Here is a 20,225-nt window from a genome sequence, read left to right as displayed (position 1 = left end):
CGGTGTAAACAGAAATCTAGCTTGTGGCTCATATGAAACAGCCATGAATGTGTTCATCAGTGCTACTTTTGAACAGTGCATCCTGTTAGGAAAGTTCTTTTTTTAAAAATAATCTTTAAAAATTTTCTTCAATTGATAATATTCTCCCTTTTCTCATTTGTAAAATATTACACACCTGTGTGAGTTTGTTTGAACAGCTTCTCTCTCCTCCCACACACTATTACTTAGAAGAGCAGTGTTCACCATTTTCATTATACTTTTCTTCTCAGGTGACTGCTCACAGACCGCCATAAACACATTTTTATGATAGTCTGATTCCCAGACTGACCTGTGCACAATATTACTGCCAGTGTAGGTGGCTTTCCAAACAAACAACAGTCATGGCAGCCGGATTAAATTAGTTACACAGCAGTGGATAGTCTCAAGACACATGTATATCCATTGTTATTTTCTATTTTGCTGAACTGTCATGTCAGCAATCTGTTTTTTATGCTGCTTGATTGCAGCATTTGCTGATCGCTGCTATACTCTGTGTCATTGCTAAAGAAATTTGCAAATCAGTTTTCCTGTATTACACATTGTACCTTGCCTTGCCTTATCACCTTCTAGGCTCCCCTTGACACTGTGTCACCATTTTCAAATCCAAGATACTAGAGTGATGTTACATTTCCTGAGGAAATTGCTGAGCAGAACTACAGATTTAAAGCCACCTAAAATATTTCATTTCAGTTGACTTGAGGCTGGATCCACAGAGTGTTTGGTTTAAAGTTGTCTTTTTTTTTCTCTTTGCTGTGGGATAAAGTAAGATAAAGTTACTGTATTTAGTGAAAGTACATTGCATTATGGGCATCTGAGACAAATAGTTTTTACTTCTAAATACTTTTACTTCTAAATTCTTCAGTATGACCTTTAGAAAAATGATGGATGTCACTCATCCTAGTTTTTCAACAGAAAAACATTTTTCAACAGAAGAAGTTTCTCAACAGAAAAACAAGAACATTTTTTCATTCCGTGTTTAAAAAAGTAACGAGTTTGCTTTTGTGTACTGTTTTGCAGCACAGTGGAAAAATGGATGAAAACAGATTTGTAGCTGTTACCAGCACAAATGCAGCAAAAATCTTCAACCTTTACCCAAAGAAGGGCAGAATTGCTGTGGGCTCTGATGCTGACATTGTAATTTGGGATCCTAAAGCTACAAGGTATGCACGGGAAGTTGTTCTCCCCCCACACCCCCAACCCTTCCAGCCTTTCTGCAGGAAAAAAGCAACACAAAACCTTTGTACAACAATAAGCCTTTAGCTGAGGTTATGGTAGTTTTAAATAGCACCTCATGTGAATTAATTTAAGGGTTTTTTCTCCAACAATAGTGTAGGTAAGGAGAGATCTTTGATGTCTAGATGGATTAAAAGGCATTCTCTCTGATTGCTGACCAAGTACAAAAATTAAAAAGTCTGTACATTATGCAACCAGAGCTTGGTATCCTAAGAGTAAAAATAACTCCATTGGGATTTTGGAGCAATTCTTTTTAGTGCTGGAGTATGTTTGAATTCCTCCACTGCAAAGGGCAGGGAGAAGAGCCTGCTGCACCATGACCCATTATAAACTTGTGTTTTGAACTTAGAGCCACTTAAAGCATGGTCAAAGGTAGATTGAACTTACCTCTGAAGCTCAATCTTTTCATGCTTATGCTTTTATTTAATGAGTTTTCTGATTGTGTGCATAGTAATTCTGCTAGAATAGAGCTTGTGGCACCAACAGATGCACAAACAGTGTCCTGGTGTGTCTTGGTTTGGAAAGACAGGAGTCTGCTACGGAAGGTAGGAGCCTCCCCTGAAATGGAGAATGTAAACCCCCCTCACCCCTCCAAATTGCTATAAATTTTAAATTAAGGGGCTCTCAGGCAAAAAATATGGGAGCAGGAAATAACAGTTCTTTAATAGGGAAGAAAAATAAAAGGATAAAATAAACAATGCAGTCCACTAGAACAACACTGACAGAGTCAGAACCCAACCTGACACCCTGTGGGTCAGGGTGTTGGTAGCAGTCCAATTGGAAATGAGGCCGCAGTGCTCCTGAAGTGTCAGGGGTGGTTCTGTTGGAGCAAGTGGTATCTGTAGAGAAGGATGTATTCTTCCTCCGAAGATCCAGTGGAAGAAGAGACAGCTGCTGCTCCACTGGGGAATCCCGTGGAGAAAGCTGTGCTGGTGTCCCAAAACCTCTGGATTATATCTGAGTAGCCATGCTTGGCTCCTCCCTCTGGGCGGAGCATCTCACAATGGGATGTTGTAGTTCTTATCAGCCATGCGCTGATATTCAATAGCTGTTATCAGCAGATGTCCCCTCCCGAGGGAGGAGTGATTCTGAGCACTCAGAGAGAGAGATAAGGCACACTGCCCACTTGACAAAAGACAACTGCTATACAGATGCCAATAGAATATGTCTTGCCTTGCAATCTGGAACATGGTGTCTCACCCTGCATGACTTTATACCATGGAAAGGGCATGAAGTGAACTCACACAGCATAGTGTGCATTACAGCTGATTCCTGTCCTCAGGTGTATTCACACCATCAGCCAACTCCATAGTCAGGACTCTACAAATATTTCAGGAATTATATCTTGAGTCTTGCTCTGGCTCTTGTGCCCATCCTGGTCTTGTTTAAGCTGCCTGGAAATGGTCTGAGGGCTGTCTGTCAGAGCCAGATCACCTGGGGAGTTGTCCCTCAGCTGAGCTGCCTACGAGCTCTGTGAGTGCATCTGCACTGTCCCAGTGCTGTGCAGGGTAACTCAAGTCTGCAGCAACTCTAACAGCCAGGCCCTACCTGTGGCCACCTGTGCACACAGCAGGAGCAGCAGGTCAGGAAGTGCTCTGGGGTGGTGGTTTTCTTCATGGGCTCAGCTCTAGTGAGCAGTGTGACCATACAACTGTGCTTTCAGCCTTTGATTTTTGAGAAGGAAAAAGTTGAATACTCTGCTTATGGTATAGGAAAGTTCTGAAACATAACTGAACATGTCTGATTTTGATAGTCTAGATAACATGCCCCACACCCTCTGCCCAATCCTAGATTTACCTTACACAAACAGAGGTCTTTTGACCAATCTTCTGGGTTTTTGATTTTTGATATGCAAGTCTCACTCATTTCAGTATATTAATGAGTACAAAAAACACGTGAAAGTGTGAAGTCTTCTGTGTTTTAAGCTACAATATTTGAGGATATGGAGGTTGCTCTTCAGAAGTCCCCCCAAAAAACTGACAGCACCAGCAAAAGAAGTTTCAGGAGTGTCAACAACCCAAATAAATACAGAGGCTTGCCCAGCGCTGGGTCAGGGAGATTTTCATGTGCATTATGCCTTCTGGCATGTTGAGCAGGCATATTTTGAGATACCAGCACTGAGCTATTTCAGGAGAGTGGAGCTATGAACTCTGATTTTAAAAACCCCTGAAGGATTGTTTTCTGAACTGTCTTCTGCTCTGCCTGGGGACAAATGAATCTAGAGGGATATCAGAGTTCTGACAATGCTCTCAAGGTGCTTTGTCAGCTCCTGTAATTATTTAATTTTTTTGCCTCTCAAACATTTCTTCTGCTTCCCCTCACTCTCTCCTGAGTGTCCTAACTACCTTTTCACCCGCTTCAGCTGTGAAGGTGCAGTTTTTCTTTAAGCATTTTTTAAACATTTAAACTGTATTTTCTTATTGAACAAGCTTATTTAAAGTTCAGCTAATATTTTTCCTCCGAATGTGGTACTGTTCCCATTGTTTATCCATTTGGGTTTGCTGGGAGCACTCTGTCTCCAGGTACAATTTTGTGAACTATATGAGACAATATAAATAAATCTCACTGGAACTTGTCTATTAATTTCACTACAAATCCTGAAGAGGGCATAAACAGCCCAGCAGAAAAAAGGGATCTAGCTAATGGAATTCAGCCATTTAAGATGTTACACAAGGCACAGCCTCCTGTGCCTTGTTGATTCTGGGGAGTGATTTTCAGTTTCACAATAGGCTTGTTCCTCTTTCTTGCTAACTTCTTCCTCTTTTGTGCATGATTTTTTTCTTATTTGCAACCATGAGTCTTGCAAGAGGGAAATGCAATTTTCCCGTTCTGGTTTGTTTTGCTGTAGTCTTAAAATTCTGATTGATACCAGCCTAATGAGTTAGACAATTGCTGAGGTATTGCTATGAGGAATTGATCTTATCACTATCTGTCAGAGGAAGTCTATACAGAATATTCTAGAGCCATTTAGAAAGGTAGTGCAGCTCTTTCATACACAAACTTGTATCCTCACAAAATCAGCGGCATTTCCCCGCCCACACCATTGCCCAATAACGTTGGGTGCTATCTGAGTGCTCAGGATTTTCTCTTTCTAGGTTACAAAACCCCAGTGAATTCAACGTGACGGCTCTGCAAACTGGGAGCAATTGCAATTTAACGTTCTGCTTCCAGCACTGCTGCTCTAGCTGAGGCTTTCAAGTGTCAGCTTCATTGACTGGCCTATTTCTGTAACATTTTCTGGTAATTTCTGCAGAAAATACTATATCAACAATTATAACATTTGCTACTGTGTTTAAAAGCACCTGCATATTGGTTTTAGCAGGTCTGCATGACAGCAAGCATTACTGGGAAGAAACATTAAATGCACAAATTGGTTAGAAACTGCATTACAAAAGATGGGTTGTGAGTCCTGCCCTGAAGTAGGTGTTTTTGTTTGCTTCCTTATACTTATTCCATTCATTAAAGGCCACAAAAATACAAAAGGGATCTGTTGGTTTATTGCAAGCCATGTGCTACCAAATATCATATTGCAGACCTCAACACCCTCTGCATCCCAAGTACAGTCTGTGCATACAGGATTGTTCTGTGAAAACTCCTTGGGAAAGTGCATGTAGGCAGCAAATGTGTACTCACTGTACCATCTTATTTTAATCTGTGCTTTGATCAAGACTGTTCACTGACTTCTTTTGTGGCTGCACACAAATAATATAAAAGCCCCAAGTCTGTGAGACAAAAACAACTGTAATGACTTTTTTAGGAGGAGAAAGCAGGGTAAGTAAGGGAAAGGGAATTTCACCTGTCAGCAAGTCAGTGTCCTCTATAGCTGATGCCTTTAGCTATTTGAAAGCAAGCAAGAGTATAAAATCTCTAGGGTTTGTTCCAGAAATGCTCAGCAAGGAATCTAAACACTGCAGTGCCCAATTCAGACAGTGAAAAGAGCTGAGCGTCTATTGTAAAGTAGGGGCAGAAGGTCCTAAAGATCTTGTAAAGAGACATCCAGCTCCCAGCAGATATTAGGGCTCAATTAATTCACTGTAGCCTGTCGGAGCCTTGCAAGTAAACTCTGGATCAGGTCCCAAAGGCAAGATCAAACACCCATAAGGATAAAAAACGTCTCAAATAGAGTTTAACTTTCTAAGTCCAGCCACTTCATTATAACAGCATGCAGATTGGGAAGCCACACTCCCCAGGGCTTTTCCCTCATTAAGTATAGCTGAGAAGTTAGATGCTTCTGATTGCAAAGGCAGAGCTGGCTGTGCAGGTAGCACCATCCTCTCTGGGCTTTGCTGGAGTGGCCCACTCTGGCAGGCCCAGTGTGTGCCCCACACGTGCTGGTGGAGCTGGGCTCAAGCCCTGAGCAGGGCAGTGGTGGCTGCAGCCCCAGTGCAGCTGCCAGAGTGGGGCCCTGACCAGCAGGAGATGTGGGAAACCTTTAGTGGGGATGGAAGGGAGGAAAGGGACAGGTCACTGTAATCTACCTACCTGACATGACAGAGGAAGATGTTTGTTTCTTGTTTGTTTCTAGTATTTTTGCATTTTAAGGGAAACAGTGACTGGATGTGAATCAGCAAAATGTCAGAGTTCCCCTGTCTCCTGGCATATGTTCCCTCAATGCCTCTGCTTCCATGCAGATATGTTCATGGCTAAATCTTTTGCATTTGTTAGAACCAAAATCTGTATCCTATGTCTGTCTCATTTGTAGTCAAGTCTTCAGCCTCAGAGGCTTAAGTGGGGACTTCACAATGTTTAAGCACTCTGCCAAGTAACTGCCTGTAATTTTTAGTAACATAAGAGAGGAAGAAACCAGGATGTTAGCAGAAGATTAGAATAAATAATGCTGTAACTATCTTACTCTTTTGATGAATGAGCATAATTTGAATACTGAATATATGGATGACTGCATCTAATCACAATGAGACAAAATGAAATAATGTGGTGTACAAATATCTATGCATAGGACAAGTATGTTCTGGCATTTTCAATAGCCCCATGTTCTGCACAAGTGAAAGCAGTGTGCATGCATGAATGTACACTAATTCACCAGAATCCTGCCAAAGACATCTTATCTCAAATTAAGAAAATGGGCAGAAGGAAACAATAGGCACAAATTAAAATATAGGAAATTCCATTTCAACATGATAAATAATATTTCTTTTCTGTGATGGTGATCAAACAGTGGCACAGGTTGCCCATAGAGATTGTGGATGTCCCTCTTTAGAGGCACTTAAAACCCAATTTAACATGGCCCTGAGAAGCCTACTTTGTCTGACCCTGATCAGAACAGAGGGCTTGAAATAGATGATCTCCAGAGATGCTTTCCGACCTCAGTGACACTGGTTCTGTGACCTGTAACAAGATGAGCCTCTCTGAGAGTGCTTGATGTTTGTTTCTCTAGTAACTTGCTGTCTCCAAAATGTCACTTGGTCTCTTCAGAGAGGCGAATCTCAGAAATGTTACCCAAAAAATTAAATAATTCTTTATTTTCCCTTTACATAATTCTGACTTTTTTTCCCTTGTAAACATTTCAAGATCTTCTCTAGTCATTGTGTAGACTAATTTGTGTTCTTCTTTTTTTGTATGCTTTTCTGCAAGCTATTTTCTGCAAGCTATTTTTTCATTACTGCTTCTCTTCTGCCCACAGTTTTTCACAAATGTTCACTTCCATTCTGTATCAGCTTGGAACAATTGGTAGGACCACATTGGATAATATTGTTTACAAATGAGCTACTTACCATAATAAAAAAATTATTTTGTTGTCATTGTCTAATCCCCTTAAAATGATGAATTTTAGGAGATATGATTGCACGAAATAAATATCCCATTTCTTCAGATAAGTCAACTTGATCTGAAGCTCCCAAACATTAACTTTCTCCCTCTTCTTGAATCTCTTTTTATCTACAAATCTTCTCAATTCACATGACTACTCAAAAGTAATGTTTATTGAAGATATTTTTTAAGAGGCTAGGAAGTTTACAAATAGTTGCCTGCATATTTTTGTATATGCAGTTATTGCAATTCCTTAATATAAAGTAGGCCATAAGGTTTTTAATCCACATTATAGGCTTATAGCTAGAATTTTTACACACAGATTTGAAGAGTTTCTTCTATTTCCTCTATTTTCTTTTTCCTGTTCTTTGCTTTTCTTTTTAATAAAACTCTTAATTATCATTATAAATGATAATGTGGTGACTCAGAAAACACAGAAAGGTGAAAGATTTATTTTTTCTAGATTTTAGAAATGTAGGTTAACAATATGCAGAGTTCAAAGGCATCTGAAGATGAAGAGGCAATTCACAAAGGCTGATAGTGTCCTTGGCAAAGTGGCATTTCTCACCTACCCCCAGCTCTGAACAGCTCAGAGATACTGCACTTTAAGCATTGAGAGAATTTACTTACAGCTCAAATACTCACTCCTACATAAACTGGTTTTCTTTGGCAGCTGTCAATAAAGCTGCTGTTTTCAATTACAGGATTTATTATTACATTTTAAATTAGGTAATTACTTGATTATAAAATAGGTGTCCTCCCTTTACTGAAATGTTGAGCAGCTATTCTTGCCTGAGGGCTGTCAGCCTTCCTTCATATTCCTGTCTGTGAACTTTTTAAAGAAATCTGAGTGAGGTATGTAGCCATTTCTATTGAATGTAATTAAATTCTTCATTTGCTTGCTTATGTGACCTTGAAAATTAAAAGGATAATCCTTATGATAGTCAAAGTTTTGGTTCTAGAACTGATGTCGCTTCATGTCCTATGCATTAGGAAAGGTATATGATCACTCTAATATGTAATGGTTTCCCTTCATCCACGCCCCCTCCTGCCCAGCTGTAACTCACTGTTTACTGTTTCCATCTCTGACTGAAGCATAGGCATGTTTGTTGAGATGAGAACTGGTCCCTCTAACTCCTTAACAAGGTTTTAGGTCATCACTTGAGCTGACTACCTGTATAGTCTTGAATTTCACCCTATGTGTTGCTGCATTAGTCTAAGCTGCTGCTCTTTTTCAAGTTTCAAGCTGCAGTCTGTATCTTATTTAGTTGCAATACTCTAGGAGTGGCTGTAAAGTCCTTTCTCACGTACAGCATAAATAAATACAGTACTGCTTGCCACTGCATCTTCACACAGAGCAAATCTGTCAGCTGTTCTTAGACTAGGTTACTCTTAGACTCTAAATTAGTTGGACAGATGTATGATGGTGAAAAAAAGACAACGTCAGAAGCGTGTCTTCCTCTTTGGTACTAGAGGAATGGCAATGTGTATGTTAATAACTTCAAATTGCTTTGCAAGCCAGGTGTATCAAAAGCAGCTGAAGTGAACTGCGTGGAAACACTGATGTGAGTAAAAGCAATATAGGACCTGATGTCTTTAGAGTATCCTCTTTGTAGTGGAGAATGTTCTTTTAAATGTTGAAGTAATTGTTCTGATCTCAACCTCCATTTGAGAAAGGGTTGTTTGAAAAAAGACCGCCTGCAACTTATAACCAGAATTAGATAATTTTACAAGTCTTCTTTTAAAAATACAATACAAAGTTTTGAAACCTGAGCTCAGAATCTGCTTTCATGATGAGTAACCCTTTATGTCAGGCATCACTTGGGATGCTGGAGACAGCTCTTAAGTTGTACTCTACCATGGTGGCAGCCTTGGTTTCTTGGATTTTTAGTGGGTTACGACTGTTTTTGCTTTAATAAACATGAGAATTTTGCTAAGCTGCCCGCTACTGAAATGGGTGATACCGCTGTAAACAGTCTTTGCATAAGGTTGCTGAATTGTGAGCTTCAGACCCAAACATACCATTTAGTTCTATTTGGTTGCTTGCTTGCTTGCTACCTGAAACTTTTACTGACATTGATAATGTCAGAGGGTTAAATCACAGGCAAATTTTGGTGATTTCCATCAGGGAAAATGCACTTCACCTTCAGAAAGGGCAGCGTGATCAACAGCTTGTTTCAACAGAAGAGCTGTAAATGAATTCTACTGAGGTTTGTTGCTGAGGCAAGCTATGGAAATGTGTTTTGTCCTATTGCAAAGTTCAGCTGTACAAATGGATATTACTTTAAAATGTGCCAACGTCCATTCATTTTGTATCTTTAAATGAAGGACGTACTTACCTATGAGGCATGGTTACCTCTAATGATCCTGTTCTAGTACATTTAAACAGCTCACATGTTGATGAAGAATCTTGCTTATTTATCTGTGTTTCCTCAAATTAACTGTCCAATTTTCTTTTCATGTCCGGGTGCTATTGTGCAAGTAGATAGGATATACATGCAGAGAATGCTGAAGATTATTATATTACAGTTGTTCTTACTTACTGTTCTGGCAATTGCACCCATAAGGGTAATGCAATAAGCCTGAGGAATATGTTCAGAAACTCCTAATAGGGCTATTATAACAACCACGGATAAATTTGTTTGACAGCATTCAATAGGACCAGTGAAAACAAGAGAGGTTTGATTTTTCCCAACATGAACCTACAAGGTGATGCTGATATTGGTGAGCAGGCATGCATAAGTTTTCTGTTCAAGGTGTGTTGTATAAGGCAAAGTTTTTACTCCTATGGGTAGACTGGTCGTAGGCAGTATTTACACACACACACATATATATAGCCTTTGAAATGTCAATTACCACCAAGATTTAAATGTAGCCCTTAGCAGAACCAATTACTCTTAGTTCAACAGAATGATATGAAAGAAAACTAAGTGTTCCTCCATGGATTCTTTTCTCCTCTTTATATGTAATAATTTTGAATATGTAGTATGATTTTTTCTGAAAATGGCTATACTTCAAGTAATATACAGATTTTTGTGTTTCTCATTTTGGTAAGGATATTGACTAAAGTTTAAAAAAATTCTTCAAATGGATCAATATTTTAATCTATTAATATTTCATATTTCTTTTGACTTTGATAATTCCTTTGCAGAAAGATGTAGTCTCTGGAATAATATTAATGCATGTATATGCATTATAATATATACATGATAGATTTTTGATTGCGTGAGCACTCATCCTGGAAAAAGCCCAATTAGTAGCCAAAAGCATGAAGCTTCTTTCTTTTCAGAAACTATAAATGACAATAAAAATATAAACTCTCTGAATAATATATATAATTGGTAGCTTGGATACGGGAAGTTGATAAAATAGTTAACTGAAGCTCAAAGTCCGTTGTTACAGTATGTAGTAAGTAGCTTAGTAGTGAAAATACAGCCTGGAACTTCCAGACAGTAATGTCAGCTCGAGCATTGGCTCTGCTTTTAAAGTAGCCAGTTGGGATTGGAAAAATTGTCTAGAAAAATGGAAATCATATAGAATGAGGTCTGTATATACAAAACCCAATAATACAATCATTCAAATGAATACTGTTGAAGTCTGAAGTTCTAATTTACTTAATACCCTTGGAGGAAAGGTAGAAGTGTAGAAGTGTGATGTCTTTATTATTTAGCAGCCTTAAGATATTTGGGCCGTCAGTCATTGAATCAATCAAGCTCACACCAAGCATTACCAAAAATGATTACCATCTACTGACTTTCCAATGAAATGGTCTTTGTGTTATTTGTGAGACTCAATCTCTGAAACATTGCAGCCACGCTTTTCAAACTCTTAAATTGCAAGTCATTCCAGCTAAAAGGTCAGAGCTTTTTCTGATCGAATTGTGCATAGATATTTGCTTGACAAGGCAAAATAAAATCATGTTATCCAAAGAAAATATTACAACCTGGGTTTTTTTCCACTAATCTCTTTTGTAGTGGAAAATTTTGCATTTAAAGGCTGCTGAGTTCTGTCCTTTTGACTCCCTCTTTATTCTTTTGAAATGCAATTACTGTTCAATGAAATGTTATTGTGCTATCCTATTTTTACAGCTGCTCTCTGATGTACTGTACAGGGCTGTAGTTAAATAATGTTGCTAAATTTTCTTCCTATATCAATTTATCAACTTTTTATAATGAAGTCAAATGCACGAATCATAGTAATTTTTGTGTGTTGTTTTGCAAACACAGGACAATATCTGCAAAGACACATCACCAGGCAAATAACTTCAATATATTTGAAGGAATGGTCTGCCATGGAGTTCCTGTTGTGACAGTTTCAAGAGGCAAAGTGGTTTATGAAGGTGGAGTTTTCAATGTCACAGCAGGAGAAGGCAAATATGTCTCCCGTCCACCATTCCCTCCATATGTCTACAAACGAGTCAGACAGCGGGAACAGGTTAATTAAACTAATAAATCTCTGAAATGCCTTGTACAACATGAGGATAACTAGCTCTTGAGAAAAGAAGTTTGGGGATTCAATGGTAATTTTCCTTACTAATCAAAATATGCCAAGGTGGGAGGAAAGGAAATGAAGGACTCAAATTTTATTGCTTTTTATCTTATGGAAAAATATCATGGACTAGTTCCTGCTCTTACAGTAGTCTGTCCAGCTCGTGAACTAAGCCTCAGTACTTTTAAAAATAAACTTGTCCTACTTGCAATAAAAGTGGACAAAGCTTTGCTTCTGGGTAATCTGCTACATTTAATCACTGATTCCACTGAAAATCAGAGCGCCCAAATTTCATGTGCAGGAAGAAATATTGCACCAAGGAAGAAATAAAAAATTTTCTAATACTTTCATGGATCAGATATTTTGAGCTAAATCCTGCAGACTGCTGAACATTTTGCTGTGTTCCAGCAAGAATGTGTTAAAACACCACATCTGCAAAAGGCACTGCTGGGCCAAGCAAGTAGCTCTGTTTAGGCTTTTGTTTTCTTCTTTTTTTTTTAAATAGAAATATCTCAAATACAGAAATATTGGATTTTCAGTGCCTATTTACTGTGCAAGCATCCATGATGCTTTTGCATCCTTAATGTACTGTGAATAGTAAAGCACACTAGGGATATTTTAAAATCACGACCTGAATCAGTGGGATTCATTGCTGGATCTAAAAGCTGAATCCATGTGAAATGAGACCCAGTAAAATGCCTCCAAAATAATTTTGTATATTTCCTTTTTTCTGTTGTCTTGATGGACTGAGAAGGGCATGTGAAAGTGGCTGAGTGACTCTTTCCTCCAAAGAACACAATTTCACAGCATGTAGTGAGCTGCCTGCATGTTCATACATACAATACAGTATCAAAAGTAAACTAAACTGAAATTTATAAGAAATTTGATAAGTACACAATTCTGGAAGACTTCCATGAACGTAGTGGTTTCCATTTCCCATCAAAGCTAGAGAGAATTTTCCCTTAACTCAAATATCAATTGCAGCATGTCTTCAGAAGTGATTTTTCAACCAGCTCAGCCTCCTGCAGCCAGCAATGGAATAGTGAGTGATAGATATCTACACAAGGCAGAATTTGCTTTGTTTCATTGATATTTATTTACCTCTCTTATCTGATATATTAAAAACATCACTGGAAAATGTGAATACTCTAACAAATAGAAGAATCCATATAATGAGATGGAACATGTTGTTTCTTAAAAAATGGATTTAGAATTGGATTGCTACAGTATTGAGCAGATTTAGCCACCATCTCCTGATGAAAGCTGAGAACTGAACAGTTTAATCCCAGTGCAAGAAATCTTTTCCAGAGAGAAGTAATATGAAAGTATTGGGAAGCATTTAATAGAAAGGCAGATTATCACAGGACTTCTATTTCAATTTTGTCCAATTAGCAATTGCAAGAGAAGACAAAATAGTGAAGGATTTAAAATATTTTATTGCAGGTATGTCAGCCTGTTCCTGTCAAGAGGGCACCATATACAGGCACGGTCTCAGGATCATCTGTCACACGAAAATAACAGCCTCATTCCCCAGTTTTGGCTATTGCAGGTAACCGTCTCTTTTGCTTAGTAAAGACTACTTAATGCTTCTCTGAAACTTCAAGAAAACAAAAGGATAGCATGCTGTCTATCTGGTGACAGGCTTGTCTGAAATAAGCCCTCTTAGAAGCTGAGTTGTCTTGGTATCTGTAAATTCAACAAGGAGGTCTGGCATCCCAGGCATGGAGACCCTCATTTTGATTGGAACCTTATTTAAAAAGTTCAGTTGAAAGAAACTGATGAAGTTTAGCTGCTAGACTGAGACATGGGTATGAAGGCCCATACAAAACCTGGGTTCAGTTAGCAACAAGAGTACAAAATGAAGCATGACTGTTTGACTTGCAAATTTACGAACAGCTTGATGTGAAAAATTAAATTTGTTATTGTCCCTGTCTTACAGACAATAACCCCCCAACAAATGTGCTGTTTGGTTTAAGCTGACAGATTTGTTTTGCAAAAACAAAAGCTGTCTTCACAGAAAGAGAAGGCTCCAGGGAGACCCTAGAGCAGCCTTTCAGTACCTAAAGGAAGCCTATAAGAGAGCTGGAGTGGGATTTTTTACAAGGACATGGAGTAGTTGGACAAGGTAGAATGGCATTACACTGAAAGAGAGAGTAGGTTTAGATTCGATATTAGGAAGAAATTCTTTACTGTGAAGTTGGTAAGGAACTGGAACTGGTTATCCAGAGAATCTGTGGATGCCCCATCTCTGGAAGTGTTCAAGGCCAAGCTGGATGGGGATCTGAGCAGCCTGGTTTAATGGAAGGCATCCCTGCCCACGGCAGAGAGGCTGGAATTAGATGATCTTTAAGCTTCCTTCCAACCCACACAATTCTGTGATTCCACAAATAAAGGTGCTGCGGGCAGTGCCAGCAGTGTTTGAATTAGTGCGAGCTCATCACTGCTAACAGGAGTAACACCCAGCATCTCCCCTTCCCTTCTCTGCAGTGTTCACAGTGTATAACTTGGTTATTGACAGTCCTTGTATATGCCCTGGTGCTTGGCAGATCTTTCTGTGAGCAGAAATCAATTAGCTTTGTTTTCTGGGTTAGTTTTCTGTTGCCTTGGTGAGTTGAAGTGTCTCTTAGAAGAACCAAGCAAAGACCAGTGCAGTGCAGCATACGAGTGGGGTGAGGCACTGGGAACAAGGACTAGTGACAGCACCACACTCTCCAACTGTTCAACAAGCAGAGGAGATGCTTCAGGAAAAGGTGAAAACCAGGCAAGTCCTTCAGCAAGTACAGTCGAGCCATGCTGCTGCTCTGTGCCAGCTGCAGCTGAAATGGTGTCTGCTACAGCAGGGGAGTTGATTAACATGGGCAGGGGAAACAGTGAGTGACAGGAAGCATGCCAAAATCCAAGCTGAAGTTTTGGGTGCATATGTGTATCAATAATGAGATAAGCTAGTTTGAGAAATGATTTCCCAATAGGTGAACAGAAAGCCCCAGTTTTTACCTCAGATAAAATGAAGTCTGTTCTTAGTGCTAATTAATATGGGACAGGAACAAACCTGCTATGGTAGGAGGGTGAAATTAACTTTTCTACATTTAATGATATCATTCTTTAAAGTTACTTTGCAATGAACCTCATCCAGGGCATCAGTAGCAGCAACAGAGTGTAATATCCTATTTATTTTTCTCTGTCCTAAGGGAAAAGCTTTTCTAACAGAGAGGACTAAAGGCTAAAGCTTCAGCAGAGTGAGGGAGCAATAATCATTCTTTCTAGCTCCTAGCACTCCTTCTCCATTATTACCTCTGAGTGACAAATTGCAAAGAAGAGATTTTCTTTTGAAAGATGATATTGTATTGTCTTTTTCTTCTCTGTAGATAAAAGCAAATGAAAATGACCTTGCTGCCCCCACCAGCAGTTCCTTCTGGGTCCAGCAATCAATCCACAATCAACTTCTCAAGAGCCAACATGAAACAACAGTAACCAATAAGCATTATACTAGGTTTCCTTTATAAAATTGACACTGAAATTTATCTTTGAAAATACTTTTGTTGTAAGAATTGGAGAATTCTTTTTAGAAAATGGAGTAATAATAAAAACCCTTACAATTATAATGTGGCAACAGTTCTGTGCATTCTTAAAATAATGTAAGTTTTGGGTTGGTATTTCTTAATGTTTATCTTTAGAAGGTATTAGCTACCTAATAAAGTAAAAGCAATAAACAATGGTGTTTAAGAACATTTTTTAAACTCCTGCTCTATTGGGTCCCAAGAGATGATCCTAATCCACTGATTTTATATGTTGGGAAGATCTCTGTTGTGCTTGGCAATGCAGAGAATTCTGAGAGCAGATACTGAATTTTATTTTTTTAATTTTCCGTATCTGGAAGGGGTCAGTACAGAAATTTGCTGATTCACAACACTCACAATTTTGGAACTGCTGCCCCATCTCCATTTCACTGTCTTTAAAGAACTTCATATATTTTTTCCTGCCAACTGCACCACCAAGCTTTTTTGGTGGGTTCAGCTATTTCTCTTGTTGAGAAACAAGGGAAAATGGCAAACCTATGCCAACCATACTTGTGAACTCACCTACAGGAACAATTTCTGTTCTGGCTTTATGGAGAGACACACACCCATCACCTGAAGGCTTATGAAGTGAGATCACCAGAGCAAAACCATAATAAATTAACATCAAAGCCCCTTTTAACTGAAAATTAGGTTTTTCCCAATGTAACTAATACTTTGAGATTTTTTTTTAGGACAGGATTCCTAATTTTTAAAAAAATCTCTTTTGCTCAGTTTATCTAATTTCCATTTTCAGAGGTTGTAGTACTTTCAGAAGCACTATTCTGCTACCATGTCTAGACAAATTTTGATTTGGAGAAATGGAATGTTGTTTAAAGTTGCACTTTTATATGTAATAACTCTTCTTTTTAAGCAGCTGCCAGTGGGAAAAATTTAAGAAAGTGTCATGGGTTAATCCCAGCTGGCAGCTAAGTACCACACAGACATTTTCTTAATTCCCCCCCTGCCATGTAGGTGGAGAAGGGAATCAGAAGGGTAAAAGTTAGAAAACTTTTAGGTTGGGATAGAGACAGTTTAAATGATAAAGCAAAAGCCATGTCTACAAGCAAAACAAAACAAGAAATTCTCTCCCATTGTCAGGCAGCAGCTCAGGCATCCCCGAAAAGCACTCTGAATGTTCCCCCTGCTTCTTCACCCAGTTTTACATGCTGAGCATGAGCATTTGGTCTGGAGTATTCCTGGGGTCAGTTGAGGTCAGATGTCCTGGCTGTGTCCCATCCCATCTCCTTGTGCATGGCCAGCCCTCTTGCTGATGGGATGGGCTTGAATTACCAATTCTGTTTCCAGCACAAATCCAAAACATAACCCCACACTAGCTACAGTGAAGAAAATTAACTCTGCCCCAGCCAAAAACACCACAGAGAGAAACGAGGCCATCACAAAATCACCTGTACAGCGGGTTGGCTGTCCTGGGTGTAGAAACAATGTAACCTGTCCTGTGCAACCCACAGGCCAAACAGGCCCAGAAAGTGCTGCATATTTTAAGACACATTAAACACATTAAGTACACATTAAACATATGAAAATTGCTATTACTTTTGACAGTGGAAAGCAGACTTGCAGTTTCTGCTGTATTTATAGGCATACAGTGATGTATGAGCTTTTATAAAAAATAAACTCCTATTAGGTCAGTAGTTCTTGTGTCTCTAAACAGAAAAAGAGGGTTTTCCTTGTAAGATGGATGAAGGATAGTCATGGGTATGGTTGAGAAGTTCCCATTTCTCAGGTTTATCTTTGGGGTGGCAGAACAGCAGAACCAACAATCCAGCACTATTACAAGGAAACAGAGTTCACTGCTCAGTACAGACTTCTGTACTGTCATGCTCTGCATCTCTCCCTTTACAATCAACAGAGAAAGAGATACTTCTGCTTCTTTTTTTTTTTTTTTTTTTTGTCTCTGCATCAAGATCTCACACAGGTTAGATGAATCTGTCTGGAGCTGTTCTTTGGGATGAGGGGGGCAGTTTTATTGCAGCGCTGGTTTGTCTCCACTGATTATCTCCAAAGGTTATACAGGCTGTGTAACTATGGTGCAGACTTTTACTCTGCAGCTGCCTTCCACTCAGCCCATCTTTGCCTCTCAGAACTGGAACTTTCTTGTATGAAGGATGCCTGTCTTTTCTTATGTTTTGTCTCATCAATAGTGCAGGTCAACCATGGATTTATTCTTCCTAAATAATCTTTTGCTACATTGGAAGAAGAGCAGAAAATTGATATGAGTAATCTCCAAACTATGAACGCATATTGTCTATGGAAAAATGTATGTTTCCCTATGTTTGTACTTACTGCTCTGTATCATGGACTATTCTTCCTATAGGGCTATACTATTTTTTGTTTAAGAAATACCTACTTTTTAATTCCAATGAGTCTTAACTGTTGTGCAGATGAAAGAAATTACCTGCATATTTTGAACTGAGATTTACACCAAATCATCTGCTGTATTTTTGCATCCTTGGGTACAACAAGCTATTGAGCCTGTCAGGTTTGTTATATTTATGAATATTTATTTTGCCATGACACGTGCTGGCCTAGTACCTGAATCCTGCCACAAGCCACAAGGTTCCAAGTAATAGCCCTTGAGGAGCTGTGTGACATCCAAGGAATTTCAACTGTGCTGTTCAGGCCCTCCTACTAATGTTGAAACTGTCAGATTGTAAATCTCTGTTATCCTTGTTCTTTTTCCCCTTACATGGGCTAGGCTATGATGGTGGGATCTTCACAGGGATGTAATTTTGGGACTGCCCAGGTCTCCATTCTGAAACACCAGTAAGGAGTGATAGCAGAGCCAAAAACAGTAGCATGGGATTTTTTAGTGGCCGTATAGTTTGGGATTCAATGGGATTACAGTTATGTCAGCACAGGTCCTGAACTGGAGCGCTGGAAGAAGCACTGACTGATCTCTCAGTTGTACCTCAGTCTCTAGCCCATGACAAGACTTCTGAATTCATTCTACAATCAATCCTTGAGCTATCACTTGCTCATCACCTTCTCATGTTGCTGCTCTCTCTGTTCTATAAAATGTCGTGCTAAAACAACAGATGCCACACACCAGGTTGGAAAGGTGGTTTAGAGATGACTTCTGCAGCCCACACAGTTGTCCTGAGCCTTTCATGGGAAAGCAAGACAATAATTGCTTTCCCAGATATTTGAATCCTATCTCATTTAGCCATAATCCTCAGAGAGAAAAGGTTTGCTTGCTTTGACTCTTTCTTCAGTCTGTTGGTCACTCATTGCTTTGAGAGGTGATACTGCTGCATTAAACCCCTTTTTCTCGGGAGCAGTGTCTGTGCAGAGGAGCCAAGGAACTGTTTTGTCAATACTAAAACACAGAACATCTTTTCTTTGCTTAGCACTTCTCCTTGGAATGCTGCTGGTTTCCATCTCTTTATTGTATGGAAAGGTTTGTCGTCACAGGCCCCCAGCCAGGTAATAATTAGCATTGACTCCATGATTCCAGAAGGCTGATCAATTGCTTTATTACACTATACTATACTATAGTATACTATACTATACTAATTAAGAAACTCATCCCCTTACAGTCTGATACAGCTTTTACCTAATTGGTCAATCAATCCAAACACCATCCAATTAAGAAATCACCCTTTGGTAAACAAATCTCCATGACACATTTCACACGTGCACAACAACAGATGCAACAAGTGGAGATAAGAATTGTTTATCTTTCTTTTCTCTGATCTTCTCACAGCCTTCCCCAGGAAAATGGCTGGGGAAGTTGTGCCTGCTGCTCTCTATGGAGAGAGCTGCAGCTACAGAGCTTGAAGATTTAAATACTTTGCTAAAGTAAGGAAAAAATTCTGTTAACCATATTTTCATCTCTCTCCCTACCCAGACAGAAAATTGGGATCTTTAGTATTCCATTCTCCCCAGTGATATGGATTCCAGAGGCAGGAGCAGAAAAGCAATTTGGGAGATCAGATCCCTGATTGCACAATAGTGCTTTCATCATTTGCCAGAGAAAGCCTCATACGGACGGTCTGTGCTTATTGCTGGCACTGAGCCCACCGCGTGTGAAACCCACGGCTGTGGTGCAAACATCCACACCTGCAGCGCCTCTCACTTCAGCTGAAGCATTACGGGCGGATCTCTGCACAGCAGCAGCCCTGGACCCTGCGGCTGCACTGGGCCACTGGAGGGCAGGGCAGGTACGAGGTATCAGCCGAGAAAGGCGAAGGAAAGAAGGAAGGTACTGCCATGCACAGCAGCACCCGTGAAGCGTGCTCACGGCTGGAAATCCGTGCCCCCAAAGCCGACAGAAACATCCCCGTTTCCAGGCTTTATTTGATCGGCAGCAGAGAGTGATCCTTTGATCCTTACTCTCCACTTCAGCGAGGTAAAACAGAATTAGAGGAAAAGCTTTGATTATCCATTTATTTTTTAACTGCGTCTCTGGGCTATTTAAACTGGGATGAAAGCAGCGAGTCAATGTGATAATATTGACAGAGCAGGGATCACAGTGACAGCAGTTATAACCCAGCACCCTTTGCACACCCTGCTGCTCACATGAAATGCTGCAATGAAACCAGCACAGAGGAAAAGAAGCCTTTAGCTTGGCTTGGCTTTAGAAGCCAGCCAGGTTTGGGGTATGGGGTGCTGATAAGGAGAGGTCCATAAATGCAGCTGCTGAAAGGAAATGTCCTTGTTTGTCAGGAGGATCAGGAGCACTAGCATGTCTCTCTGAATTACCTTCACAAGACAATCAGGTCAGCCTTTCATTAATTTTACAAACCAGATTTGATCCAATTGGAGGATTTTTTACAGTAAATCAAACAGCTCCTTAACCAATGAAGGATGTGTAAAAAGGAAGTTGAGTTCTGCTGTGAGCTGAGAGAAGGACAGGGACTTTGGAGTCAAAAGCCAATTCTGGACTTCTCAGACTCTTGTTCTCAGTGCTGAATGTGTTTCTGACAAACTCTAGAGAGTAATTCAGAGACAAAGCCAGTAACATGATATTAAAAGACATTAAAAATTTCTATTACACCAACAAATAAATAAAAATCCTTAATTTCAACTGCACCTATAGTTCCCTTGTGCTCAGCAGAAAGAAAAGCATTGTATGCTTTTATGGATGAGAAAGAATGATCTGTTGGAGGTGAAGAAAACACA

At 39.6% G+C, this 20,225-nt stretch overlaps 1 protein-coding gene across 1 annotated transcript in view; it reads left to right on the top strand.

The window, feature by feature from the left end:
- The window catches only part of DPYS (dihydropyrimidinase), a 30,816-nt gene extending 15,836 nt beyond the window's left edge, over positions 1 to 14,980 (top strand). The window contains exons 7-10 of the mRNA XM_030971233.1: positions 1,057 to 1,199; positions 11,265 to 11,472; positions 12,970 to 13,075; positions 14,892 to 14,980. Of these exons, the coding sequence (XP_030827093.1) occupies positions 1,057 to 1,199; positions 11,265 to 11,472; positions 12,970 to 13,044 (426 nt within the window). The 3' untranslated portion in view covers positions 13,045 to 13,075; positions 14,892 to 14,980. The remainder of the gene's footprint in view (positions 1 to 1,056; positions 1,200 to 11,264; positions 11,473 to 12,969; positions 13,076 to 14,891) is intronic.
- The last annotated feature ends 5,245 nt before the right edge of the window (positions 14,981 to 20,225 follow it).

Source organism: Camarhynchus parvulus, chromosome 2 (assembly GCF_901933205.1).
Source record: "Camarhynchus parvulus chromosome 2, STF_HiC, whole genome shotgun sequence".
Taxonomy (NCBI): Eukaryota; Metazoa; Chordata; class Aves; order Passeriformes; family Thraupidae; genus Camarhynchus; species Camarhynchus parvulus.
The sequence above is the reverse complement of the archived record's forward strand: the minus strand, read 5'-3'. Positions and strand labels throughout refer to the sequence as shown.